The 13,910-nt window shown below is 39.9% G+C and overlaps 1 protein-coding gene and 1 long non-coding RNA gene across 9 annotated transcripts in view; one reads left to right on the top strand and one right to left on the bottom strand.

Annotated features, from left to right (window-relative positions):
- LOC118235773 (myelin-associated glycoprotein-like) overlaps positions 1–13,910 on the top strand; it is a 29,767-nt gene that overhangs the window by 4,529 nt on the left and 11,328 nt on the right. For 3 of the 8 annotated variants that reach the window (XM_035433578.1, XM_035433570.1, XM_035433606.1), the window contains exons 2-8: positions 1,037–1,107; positions 2,448–2,813; positions 3,113–3,403; positions 3,846–4,097; positions 4,615–4,887; positions 8,298–8,397; positions 8,929–8,970. In XM_035433578.1, coding sequence (XP_035289469.1) covers positions 1,065–1,107; positions 2,448–2,813; positions 3,113–3,403; positions 3,846–4,097; positions 4,615–4,887; positions 8,298–8,397; positions 8,929–8,970 — 1,367 coding nt within the window. In that variant the 5' untranslated portion in view covers positions 1,037–1,064. The other 5 variants (XM_035433615.1, XM_035433595.1, XM_035433561.1 and 2 more) reach the window with 4 other exon arrangements.
- LOC118236040 lies at positions 933–13,566 on the bottom strand. Its single transcript, XR_004766970.1, has 4 exons — positions 13,523–13,566; positions 13,212–13,349; positions 12,262–12,299; positions 933–1,059 (listed from the first exon to the last, which is right to left on the bottom strand). It is a non-coding gene; the product is annotated as an uncharacterized LOC118236040 (long non-coding RNA).

The following is a 13,910-nucleotide window of genomic DNA, read 5'->3' as shown; positions in this document are numbered from 1 at the left end:
AATTGTAATTAAATTGGAAACAGTAACAGCACGGATTGGATAATGAGTGGGATATCTAACAGAGATTCGGGTAGGAATGATGGGAGGAGAGATATACTGTTGAACATTAAGTTTAAGGATACGAGAGTAGGGAGAGCCAGTGGTACAGACCGGAGGAGAAGGAAAGGGAAAGGCCACTGAGGACGAAGGAAAAAATTGCACTCCTAACAGATAGGGGGTGCTAGTACTGGAAACAGAGGCCTGGGGTAAAACCTGAGAAGAAGAGGGGAGTTCGGGGGTGTGTGTAGGAGAGGTAAATAGTCAGTCACGTGGAGAGGACTATGCTGCAAAACAAATTACCTCAAGGGGATTGTAAAGACTCTAACTAACTAACTGACTGACTAACTAACTAGTAGTATGTTACTTTATTAATGAATGACTGAAACCCGACACAATGCTCATGCTATTAAACGCTAATGCTGCATATGTATGTGAAATGCTGAAGCCTGTATTCAGTCAACATTTTTGTTTACTTTGAAATACAAATAAATGCAGGAAATAGTTTTTCTTCACAAACTCGGTTTAGCAGATTCATGTTCATGAAGTTGACTGTTAAAAATAGAGAAAAAAAGAAACAGGCATCTAAATTTAATCACAAATCCAAGTTAAGGTCTACATGTATTGTTCTTTTAAAAAATCTTTAAATGTTGATCAAAACATGCAGTTGTGTACAATTGCTAAATTAGCAATAAAAGGCAGTATACTGTGTAGTCTTATACTATACATTGTGTTTGTGTAAACAAGAAAATATGTTTAAAAATATGTATGTCATTTGTCTCAACAATTGGGGTTTGTTTAACTTGAACCAAATGCCTTCAGCCAAACCTGACCAAGCTTTTAACACTTTGCAGAGTTGTGTTGCATTTCACTGTTTCTGCGGTTCAGTTATAAATAACCTGAGTTGAGTTTCTTGAGGTTCAGTACACCACAATGGACTATGTTTACTGTCTTTAAAAGTGGCCCTATATCATGCAACTATTTCTTTCTCTTCCACCAGGCAAGGTCTTCCTCTGCATTCATCTGCAATGAGAACACAGGCTTTATGGTTATATGCCATCTACTCATATGGTACTGTTTTTATTCTGTTGTTGCTCTTTCAGCTTGTTTACAGGAAGAATATGTCTATTCACAAGTCACATAGTAGAGGCAGAAACCTTTTCAGCTTTTCAAGACCAGGCTTGATATGGTGTTAGACACTAACTAGTCTGTAGGTACTTAGACCACTAGGTACAATATAGTCAGGAATATGGCAAGCATTGTTGGGCTGAATGGCCTGTTCTCATCATTATGTTATGTTAAGAAATGTTAAGAAAGGTCTTTTGTCCATAGTCAAACTGTAACTTGCTTTGCTACTCATTATTGAAATTTGGAGAGAGTTCTGAGATTTCACTTAATTGGTGATAGGTACACACTAAAATCCCTCATTGTTGGCACTGAATGATTCTTGTTCACTTTGACATGAATAAAAGAAAAATGCTAAATTACTTATATTTGTTGAAGCCAAAATGGATTTTATTTGGGTGTCGGTGGTATTCTAAAAAAAAAAAAAAAGACACAACTGGCCTTGGTGGTTACAGTGAGCCTATGCTTTTCAGCCAATAATATGTTAAAAGCTCAGGCTTGCCTAATTCAATCAAGGTGATTGTAGCTACAATATCTGAAAGATGATGAAATCTAGATAATTAAGGGCAAAATAGCAGAGCACAGAACTTTCTGCAGTTGCCTGTGGCTTACATGGGGCGGAAGTGCAGTATAATGGGTAAGGCACTGGGCTTGTAACCTAAAGGTCACAGGTTCGATTCTCAGGTAGGACACTGCTGTTGTACCCTTGAGCAAGGTACTTAATCTGCATTGCTTCAGTATATATCCAGCTGTATAAATGAATGCAATGTAAAAAAAAAAAGTTGTGTAAGTCGTTTTAAATATGATCATCTGATAAAGGCCTGTAATGTAATATTCAAATTTATTTTGAAATAAAAACATTGATACATAAATGTGACTGTTTTTTTTTTTGTTTACACTTACTTGAGCTCAATTAGTTAATCAGCGAGATACAAAGACACAGATTAACATGTAGATTTTTTTTTTCTTTTAGAAAGAGACTATAATGGCTGACCATATACATTTTGGCTAATTTGGAAAAAGTGTTGCCAAGAAATTCAGAAACAAATCTAGGAGTAAAAATGACAAAAAAACGAAAATATTTACATTATTTAGCAGACGATTTTATCCAAAGCGACGTACAAAAGTGCATATCATGGTCATTGCACAACTACAAAACACAGGTTCAATAAGATAAATACTCATTTCGTACAGCTGTTTCTACCCAAGAACACACTTCACACCATTTTAAAGTCTGTATGGAACATAATCTCATAATGTCACACTATGATTGTGTTTTTTTCCAGTGCTAAATGTGCACGCGGCTTCATGGACTGCAGAAATACCACAAACAATCTCAGCACTGCAGGGGTCTTGTGTCGTGGTTCCCTGCAAGTTCAATTACCCAGACCGTGAAATAAAGCCTACAGACCTGACAGGAATATGGCACACGACAAATCAAGACATATACATTTATCACCCGGACTCCTCCAAAGTGATGAAAGAATTCAGGGGCCAGACAAATCTGATTGGGGATCTTGCAAGAAAAGACTGTTCACTGAGAATTAATCACCTGAAAAAAAAGGACAATGGCCCATTTATTTTTAGGATAGAGATTCGTGACTTTGATAAGTACTCTTACAAAGATAAATCGGTCTCCATTGATGTCCAAGGTGCGTTTGAAGAAGTGTTCTCTATGTGGCTTATTTTTAAAATCATGAGTATATACTGATAAGATCCTGCGTTAAAGTCATTGTAAAACATAGGCACTTCCTTTTAGGTCTGTGCACTTTGGCTATTGAAAGCCCCACTGCATTCTTGAGACCAGCTGTGATTGGAAATATGTTTTCATGGCTTTATTCTCTAGAATTGTGACAGCTCACTTTGTTGACCGAAAACTGAAAATGATTCATTGGGATCTTGTAGCTTACAGATGGCGGTTTATTAGATGCTTGTTATCACTTGACTACAGACTCTCCAGCCTCCCCACGGCTGACCGTGAGCAGGGAGGTCAAAGCAGGTGATGCTGTGACTGCTTCCTGCTCTGTGTCTCACTCCTGTCCCACGGAGCTGCCTCACCTGATCTGGAGCCGCAGTGGAACAACCACCAACCAATCAGAGGAGCTGCCCAACGGCCAATGGAAAGAGACGTCAAACTTAACTTTCACTGCCACAAACTCTGACCACAACCAGCACCTGACTTGCACAGCAAAGTATCAGCAGGTCACATCTGTGCAATCTTATAAAATATTGAATGTGACATGTAAGTGGGCTAATTTATTTATTTATTTATTTATTTTACATGTTTTTCCACAAAGCCTGAAGTATTTCACAATATTCTTCAAAATGAGAACTAATGCATTTTGATAGCATCTTATTCTGAGGCTAAATGTGTGATACTGCTATAAGAAGATGTAAACTCGTAGAATTGTTCTCTATCTGGGTATGCATCACATGAAATATGAGATAATTTACAGTTACTGTAAATGCAAAAGTATTAGGACTGTAACAAAATTTATGTTGGTTTGATTCTGTACTCCAGCACATTGGATTTGAAATACAATGAATGCGAGGTTAAAATGCAGATTGTCAGCTTTAGTTTGAGGGTATTTATATCTCCTAGCTCATGAAACGTTCAAATAAAGGACCATGTTATGAGTTTATGTGGAAATAAACTATGTTTGTGACTGTTGTCGTTCATCTAGATGCCCCAGTCCGTGTGGAGGTCGAGCCTGAGTCCACAGTGGTGAAGGAGGGAGATGCTGTGGAGGTGCAGTGTTCCAGTGACAGTAACCCTCCTGCACACGGCTACCAGTGGTACAACACCACTGGCACTCTGCTGTCAGAGGAACGAATCTACAAACTGCACGTGTCCAGACACACTAAAGCTCTCTACTGTGCAGCCATCAACACAGAGGGGCACAAGAACTCCACTCTGGCCAAGATCAGCGTGGAGTGTAAGTGCAGATCAAAACGTTTCATTTGGACAGTTACACACAGGCCCTCACGTCTTTGTCGTCTGGCCTGAAATGAATACGTAATGACCATCTTTCTGAGCATATATCAGGTGAAGAGATGTGTTGGGTACACATCTGCAGTGTTTGATGGGTCTCCAGTTATCAGTGTTTTGACATAAAAATAAAATGGAGCAAGGATCTCAGGAGAGATCTGCTTGATTTTAAACTACAACTACAGATGTCTTTCTGTAAGAGGTCCAAATTGAATTAAAATTGCTGTGTATGTTTCATCTCCACATGAACTTGTGTAAGTTATTGTCAGGCCTCAACTTTTCCATTTATTTGCCCTAACATCATCAGCAGTGCACAAAGGCAGATGCTTAGTTTTTATACTAAAATTTGGCTAGTTAGTGATACAGGCATACATTTGGCACAGTATGTAAATGAACTGAAAACTGTAGTTTAAAAAATCTAATAATAATCATAATAATAATAGGAATTATTTAATAATTTCCAGACCCCCCAAGCATTGGAGCACAATCAGGCTGTGTTGCAGAAATCACAGGGGTGAACTGCCGGTGCCTGGTGGAGTCCAGGCCCGCTAGCAGAGTCCAGTGGAAACTTGCAGATGGCAAAACTGAAAACAGCAGCAGCGTCCACAGCACAGATGGACAGGACTCCGCCACTGTTCACACACTGCATTTCCACCTGGGCCTTACTGATGTGGTGTCCTGCTACGCCAGCAACAAACATGGGAACGAAACAAGGGTCCTGGAAACCAACCAAAGAGGTACTTTACCATTTTCCTTAACTTTCAAAGGGGTTATATATATATATATATATATTAGGGCTGTCAATTGATTAAAATATTTAATTGCGATTAATCGCATGATTGTCCATAGTTAATCGCGATTAATCGCACATTTTTTATCTTTTCAAAATGTACCTTAAAGGGATATTTTTCAAGTGTTTAATACTCTTATCAACATGGGAGTGAACAAATATGCTTGCTTTCTGCAAATTTATGTTTATTTATTATTGGAAATCAATTAACAACCCAAAACAATGACAAATATTGTCCAGAAACCCTCAAAGGTACTGCATTTAGCATAACAAAATATGCTCAAATTATAACATGGCAAACTCAAGCCCAACAGGCAACAACAGATGGGCATATTGACCTGTTAAATTTAACATTACTTAGTAATATGAGTACTCACGCAATGTAGTGTGTCCTACTTTATGCTTATAAAGGTTCACTAAAACATCCCGTTTTTTAAGCATTAACACAAAACGATGGACCTCAATGCATCGCAACAACAGACACATTCTACAACAGGTACATTGGTCAGCTAAATTTTCCATTGCTCAAAGATCATTCCCTGGATCCCTCGCACTTCTAAAGCAACTCACACAACGTAATTGTGTCCAACCTCACATGGGGTAAATAAAGGCTCACAAAACATCCCCTTCTACTATGTGGGATCAAAACACCATGATACAAAATAAAACAAACAATAAATAAAGTGAACCGGAAACAGTGGAAAGGGAGTATAATACAGAACTAGGACTCGAACCAGGATATTGCAGTTAGGCTATACTTCAATTCCCTTGGATACAACAGTTCGGCTATAGGCTACTTCTATTTCTTTGCACCGAGCCAGTTGCTTAAACAGACAAGCCTGTTTACATTGTCGGACAACAGGGCAGCTCCCTACTTCTGAACAGTATGCCCAGACAATGACAATGTGTTCGCGCTGTTTTACTCGGGAAACATGGATTCCCACAGTACACGCTGCTTTTTTTATTGGTAAGGAGTATATTAAATGAGTAAATAGAGTGAAACCGCGAAACTACTTAGGCTGCAGTAGTACTGAAATGTAAATATGGTATCACTGTCAGGTTATATCATTTGCAGCTTTTATTTCTGAGCAAAATAACGTTTTCTAGCTAAGCTGGCTAGCGAAAAAAGTTGTTGATGGATATCGTAACTTTTAAATTTCAAATATTGCTATAGTGAATGGCAAACATAAACGATACTAACGCATATCACATAATCACACACCCAAATGCAAATGCATGAAAAGCCTAAATACACCATTTTTCTTTCTTACCACGAACTACAAATGCCGCCATTTATCTTAATGTGACGTAACCAATCCGGTAGTCGGAAAAGTCGGAGCTCAGAAATGATGCTCGAATTTCCGACCTATAATTTCGAGTTCTACGACCGTTCAGTTGCTTTTTTCACAAGTCGGACCTCGTTTTTTGCTAGTTCCAAGTTGTCTTGAACGTAGCATAAGTTTAAGTCCTTGGTGCTTGCATACCAGGCAGCTAAGGGGTCAGCACCAGGGTACATTCAGAGGATCATCAGACCCTACACACCAGCCAGACCTCTCCGTTCGGCCACCTCTGGACGCTTGGCACCTCCCCCTCTTCGCGTCTGCACTTCCCGCTCCCGTCTGCTGTCTGTCCTGGCCCCTCGCTGGTGGAATGACCTCCCCGTGACGGTCAGAACAGCAGAGAATCTCACCACTTTCAAACGCAGACTGAAGACTCATCTCTTCAGGCTGCACCTCTCCCCACCCCTCTCTAGCCTATAGTTCAGCTCACTGTATCTAGCTAGGATAATTTGATTATGTTAGTGTATCTGGCAGGATTGTTTTTGTATGATTAGGTGTGATTCCAGTGCTAGTTTGTACTTGGTAGGATTCTTGCTTGCTGAACAAGCTTACTCTACAGGGTTGGAGTCCTGATCGATGTGGTCACTTCTGGCACTACGATCCTTACTTCACTCTAGTGTTTCTTTTGCGCCTCTACATCATGAAACCTATGCACTTGTTGTACGTCGCTCTGGATAAGAGCGTCTGCTAAATGCCTATAATGTAATGTAATGTAATAAGGGTCGGGCAAACGTTCAGCATAACAGAACGTGCGTTAAAAAAATTAGTGGCGTTAAAACGAATGTGCGTTAACGCGTTATTATCGTTTTACAGCCCTAATATATATATATATATATATGTGTGTGTGTGTGTGTGTGCATTACACTACCTTGCTTCTAGTCCTCTGGTATTTCTGCATTTTCTAAAGTTTGTCCAAAACTTTCTGCCAGTGGTTTAAAGATGATCTCTGTCATGGTCCTGTTTTCCTGTCTGTGTTTCCCCTGTTGGGCCGCCAGATGGCGGCACTTCTGTTTTGTGTCCTGCTCCCCCCCTGTTAATTGTATGATTGTTTCATTGTCTCGTTATCCCATCATTGTTCCCACCTGTGTCTTATCCCCTCCTTCTGGTTTGATTGTTTTTTGAGTTCACCTGTGTCTTGTTACCCCTGTCTATTTAAGTTCTCTGTTCCCTTGACTCGGGTGCTGGTTCCTTGTGTTTGTTTCCGATGTCTGTTTGCAAACCACCGATTATACCTGCCTGTGTTTTGTTTGACCTGCCCTTGTGCTCTGTTTGACCTGCCCTTGTCCTCTACCTGCCTGTGTTCTGCCCTGCCCATGTTTGTGAGTTCCTCTTGTTTTCTGTTTTATTTAGATATTTTTTGAGTTTGTGTTTTTGCCCTTCGTGTCCTTTTCTGTTCTGTTTGTTTGCCTTCCTTTCTGTAAGTAAAGTCTTTGTTAATTTTCTGTAAGTAAAGTTTTTGTTAATTTTCTCCCTTTTTTGTTTCGTGTTTTTTTCCACTCTGCGCCTGGGTCCCAGCACCCGTACCGTTACAGATCTCAGCTAAATCTTTGAGTACTCTTAGGTATATGTCATCAGGGCCAGGGACTTGTCTTTAGTTTATGTAATCTATCCAGTAGGCAGAAGTGTAGTATAATGGCTAAGGAGTTGGTCTTGTAACCTAATTTAAGGTCGCAGACTCGATTCACCGGTAGGACACTGCCGTTGTACCCTTGAGCAAGGTATTTAACCTGCATTGCTTCAGTACATATCCAGCTGTATCACTGGATACAATATAAGTCGCTTGGGATAAGAGCGTCTGCTAAATGCCTGTAACAATCCAATACTTCTTTATTCTCTATATTAAAATATTCTGAGACGTTCTGTGTTCTGAATATGCCTTGCAGCCTATTGGTAACCTCCTCTGTAGTGAAACTCTCAAAAAGTAAATTAAGGCATCAGCAATATCCTTATCTTTACAGTGTAGCAGGGTGGGATGGCAGACCTGCCATCCCAATTAATCTGGAATTTATCCTCACAGGAGTACTGATGGCCATCTACTTATCAGGCGCGGCTGCTTCTGCCTTTGTGCTCATATTGGTTATTTTATTGCTGTGGAAATGTTCAAGACGAAAAAAACGGTAAGTGTTATTTAGAAAACCCCTCACATCAGACTGGAAATTTCATAATATATGCCCTGGAGATATGTTTTAAAAGGAAGCAGTACTGCAACACATATTATATAAAATGAAAAAATGTACCGTTCACTTTTCAAAGGGAGTACAATGACACAGTACAATGTTGCATTGCAGTAAGTCCTAATTTTAACACTGTACATAACTGAAACATACTGGAATGCTTATGAAGCTGTGATTAATTACTAATGGATTACATCAACATGCAAGCCACCCACAGGCTACTGTTTGTATGCTGTATGTTTCAAAAGGAATGGGATTATGTTTAGATGGACCTTTTACATTTAATATAGATTATCCCCTGAAACTGGGCTGGCTGTTGTTTGGATGAATTTGGTACGAAATGCAAACCGAAGTGCTCAGATAATGTCACATCATAGGCCCACCTACCTACACTTATGTTTTAGCATAAGAAATCGCTAATTAAAATGTGGCAAATGAAACATGTATAACATTTTTTTTTTGTTGCTTTTAAAGTGTGGAAGTAAAGATAAACCCTGTCTACTCAACTGCAGACCTGTAAGTCTCCAAAGTATGCGACAGAAAAATGCATATTCAGTATAGACAAAAATTAATACTATTAATTAACAGCGAACAGTAACTAGCTGCATACTTAATTAGCTATATAATTAAATGCGGTCCAAAAGGAGCATTTAATTATATAACTAGGTTTCATGCTACACTCACTACCAATTTCTACCTAGTCATAGCTTGAACTAATTGTTTGAAACACTGGTTCAAAAGTTTTTTGAACAATTAACACAAGCCACAAAACAACTGCCTTTTGTTGGTTAGCAAAATCAATTTTTAAAACAATCATTTTTTCAAAACTGCAAATTTATTCTTAAAAATCGCCTCAAGAATGTACATACAGACTTGCAGGCAAGCACGCAAATTTGACAAGGATGATTTCAGTTTAAAAAGTAGGTAATAGCTCCAGACAATCATACAGACTTATCTGGCACAGGTTTTTAAGGCATGTCAACAAATTGTTGTCAGACTCTTGACCAGCATAGCCCACTACAGCTCTTTCTTAATGTGACAAAGAGTCATATTTTCCACATCAAATACGAGCTGAACTAGTAGGTGGTGCCGTGGGAGTGGGGTACTACACACACTATCTAAGCAGTGGAGATTTCAGTCGGCGATCAATAGTCCTCACTTTTGCTGATTAGCCGTCTGTTATCTGCAGTTTTCTGTCCGGCTCACGTGAATTTTGCATGACACACAGGCTAACGTGCATGGGGGTTGCCGCGGCGAAGGGCTAGGGTGTGTAATACGCGTGTCATTTCTTGTTTTATTTTCACAGCGATGACCAGCATGTGGGAACACAGGAAAACATAGCGCCAGCCAAATCCCAGTAAGTCTCTAAAGTACACTGAAGAAAAATATTCAGACTCATATTCTGATTAAACATGAATGAATAATGCTGAATTGACTGTCTTTAATGCCATCTAGCAGCAGGGGAAAGGGGCCTGTTGAAGATCAGTCTGCTCCCGGGGGTGATAACATTTGTGTTAACAGTGCGGTAAGTTCAATAATTTAATATTGCCTGTAAGCACTTGAAACGAAGTGTTCTTTCTGGGTTAAGTGAGCAGCCAATTCTAGAATTATTGGCACCCTTCATGAAAGTGAGTAGAATGACTGTAAAAAAATGAAAGCATACAGTGGGGCATATTTTACATTACATTACAGCATTTAGCAGATGCTCTTATCCAGAGCGACTTACACAACATTTTGGTAAATGGACTGCATTTATATAGCGCTTTTATCCAAAGCACTTTACAATTGATGCTTCTCATTCGCCAGAGCAGTTAGGGGTTAGGGGTTAGGTGGACACTTCGACATGCCCAGGGCGGGGTTTGAACCAGCAACCCTCCGACTGCCAGACAATCGGTCTTACCTCCTGAGCTATGTCGCCCCTTACACAGCATTTACCTTGCATCCATTTATACAGCTGGATATGTACTGAAGCAATTCAGGTTAAGTACCTCGCTCAAGGGTACAACGGCAGTGTCCTATCCAGTAATGGATATCCAAGCCCAGTTCCTTACCCACTGTGCTACACTGCCCATTTTCGGCTCTAACGTAAGGGGGAGCCACATGCTGTTATCTTAACACAATTTTTCAGACACAAAGAGTTTTTATTGAGTAATACAATTTTTCTCTGCAGAACATACAGTAGGTTTCAAAATGATTGGCATCCCTTTGATTAATATCTGGTTATGCCTCCCCTGGAGACAGTTTTTTAAATATTGTGTAGGCCCTTTGTGCCTGGTGTGAAATAGTGTCTTATTGCATGGTCCATAGGAAATAGTTACAATAGAGTGATAGTATGAATAGAGGTAATCTTTTGCACAGTAATGGGGTAGTGCACACATGCACAACCCTGGAGGCATAACATCACTATACAAGCTTTTCTGGAGCTGCAGGAAGTATAACTTCTGTGCATTTGTGTCCGAAATGAAATGGTTTCACTGTATTCCTTTTCTATTTCCAGACACCATATTTTGAAGAAGAAGAAGAGGTGGATTATGAAAATTGTTTTAAAGAGGATGTTTATGCGAACATGTAATGGCACAAAGTTGGCTTGTCTTAAGAAAAACCTGCTACTTTAACATACGTGATCCGGAGGCAGTTCAAGCGATGACTATGTATTTATAAGGCCTTTGTCACACTACAGGAATTTTGATTCAAAGTCTCCATGCACACATTTCACATATGATACTTTTTTTATTGGATATAGCTTGTGCGCGATGTGAATAAGGCTTGTGATTTCTGCCAGCACGTTTATTACTGAACGGCCATGAAGATGGAGGTTTTGGTATCACAAGAATCATAAGAAGGGTTAATTCTGTTCTCTAGTACGTGTGCTGGGTGCTTGGAAAGGATCCTTTTGATTTTTTAACGGTACATTACTTGATGTCTTATTTCAATATTGTTTATTAATACTGCCTTATACTGCTTTGCAGGCCTACATGTATTGTCACCAAGTATATTACTATAATCAAGAGGGAAAAATTTATATTTAATTCATTGATTATTTTGTGTTCTGAGAATATCTTTGCTGCAATAAATAATTCACGGTGTTAGAGGGGTCAGCTTTTGTGATAAATATATGGCCCTTGTATGATAGATGATGGATGGATGGATGGATGGAAGACTGTCAAACTAATCCTAACATCATACACTGTGTGAATTACATCAGAGGAACAAGAGGAACAGGAAAAAATGGCTGCAAAGCTACTGTGATTTCAAATTGAATAAGGATGGAAGCCGTCCTGACAATAGCTTAAATGATTAAAAATTAAACTGTAAATCTACGATGTTCAGTTCACGAATTGTGTATTACCACATTGTGCATATTAATGCACAAAAAAACATAGCTCTCGCCAAATTTTCTACGGACCAAACAGTGATGAGCAAAAATATACTGGTTTTTGTCTCAAATCAACTCCTAGCTTTAGCCAGTTAGTCAGTGAAATGCCAACCACAACAACAAGGTAAGGCAAGTACAAGCTCACCCTTTGGTGAAAAGATTCCACGGACACACATACATCCATCCATTATCTACACCCGCTTATCCTGAGCTGGGTCCATCCATTATCTATGCCTGCTTATCCTGAGCTGGGTCCATCCATTATCTATATCCTGAGCAGGGTCACGGGGGGCACTGGAGCCTATCCCAGCATGCATTGGGCGAGAGGCAGGAACACACCCTGGACAGGCCGCCAATCTATCGCAGGGCACACACACCATTCACTCGCTCACTCATACCTATGGGCAATTTAGAGTCTCCAATTAGCCTACCTGCATGTCTTTGGACTGTGGGAGGAAACCGGAGTACCCTGAGGAAACCCACGCGGACACGGGGAGAACATGCAAACTCCACACACAAAGGCCCCAAGCTGAGATTCGGATCTACGACCTTCTTGTTGTGAGGCTACAGTGCTACTCACTGCACCACCCTGCCGCCGGACACATATACAGTTAAATGCAAAAATATCGGCAATATTTGTTTTTTTGGCTTTTCTACTCTAGCACATTGAAAATAAAATATTGAGTAAATGGACTGCATTTATATAGCGCTTTTATCCAAAGCACTTTACAATTGATGCCTCTCATTCGCCAGAGCAGTTAGGGGTTAGGTGTCTTGCTCAAGGACACTTCGACACGCCCAGGGCGGGGTTTGAACCGGCAACCCTCCGACTGCCAGACAATCGGTCTTACCTCCTGAGCTATGTCGCCCCTGAGTATGGGGTTAAAGTGCAGACTGTCAGCCTTAATTTGAGGACATATACAGCTGTAACCGTGTAGGAATTGCAACACTTTTTATAAATAGTCCTCCATTTTAGAAGAACAAAAGTAATTGGCTGCTCAGCTGATTCTTGCTGAATACCAGCTGCATGGCATTGATTAATATACATGACACCCAAAAAAGGTTTAGAGATGATTCTAGGTGTGTAATTTGCAACTGGAGTCTGTTGAGGTTATTAGAACTAGGTGTCAATGCCAGTAAAGTAGGCCATCATGAGGCTACAGAATAAATTGATCAGAGACATAGCCAAAACATTGGATGTGTCAAAATCAACTGTTTGATACAGTGTAAATCCACTGTGTTAGAGTACACAGCCAAAACAAAAATACTGTCCCAGTACTTTTGCATTTAACAGAATATGTGACAAGTGAGTTGTATGTTGAAATGTATAATAATGAAATTCATTGGTAAATGAGAGATCAATATTAAAGGAATGGCTTACCTTTTACCTTCACCGATGCACCGAAAAGATTCAACTGCAAAATCCTCTGTGAGGAAGCTGTCCTACACTCCTCTCTACCTCTACCGTAACAGGAAGCCAGAGGCAAACTGTGGAGGGGTGATGTGGTTAATGCGCCATCTGCTGGTGGAGAGGGAGCGGTTTAGTAAGGCTGTGCTACAGAGATGAGCTGGAAATGTTGAGTTGTATTTAGCACAGTAGAAATGTGTGACCGAAACAGTTACACTTAGCATGAAAAGGCAGGTATGTTTATTACTGTATGACCAATCAGACCAACCCTTGGTTTCACTTACTCAGTTAAAAGTGGTTTTCATTAGCTGGAACCACTGACTTCCACTGCTACGTTACTCTACAGTGAGAACAATAGACTTTATTGTGGTAAACCATGATTCATGTGGGAAGGATTGCTTTTGCATGATTTAACTGCATATGCCTTCAAAGAGATAACTGCTATGGTTGCAACCACGTTACTAGATGCCAGATTTGCATAACTGTAAATGGTAAATTTTGGAACATTTCCCTGTATGCTTTATCACATTAAGCTTGAGAGGCAAACTTATGGAACTCAGCGTAAGTGCTTGGTTGAGATCTTTCCTGGTTTTGTTACCTGCTGTAGCTAGCAGGATGCTTAACGATGAGAACCAACTGTCCAGTTACATTTGCCCTACAGTGTACATAAAA

The sequence above is a fragment of the Anguilla anguilla genome, chromosome 1 (assembly GCF_013347855.1).
Source record: "Anguilla anguilla isolate fAngAng1 chromosome 1, fAngAng1.pri, whole genome shotgun sequence".
In the NCBI taxonomy this organism is placed as follows: domain Eukaryota; kingdom Metazoa; phylum Chordata; class Actinopteri; order Anguilliformes; family Anguillidae; genus Anguilla; species Anguilla anguilla.
The sequence above is the reverse complement of the archived record's forward strand: the minus strand, read 5'-3'. Positions and strand labels throughout refer to the sequence as shown.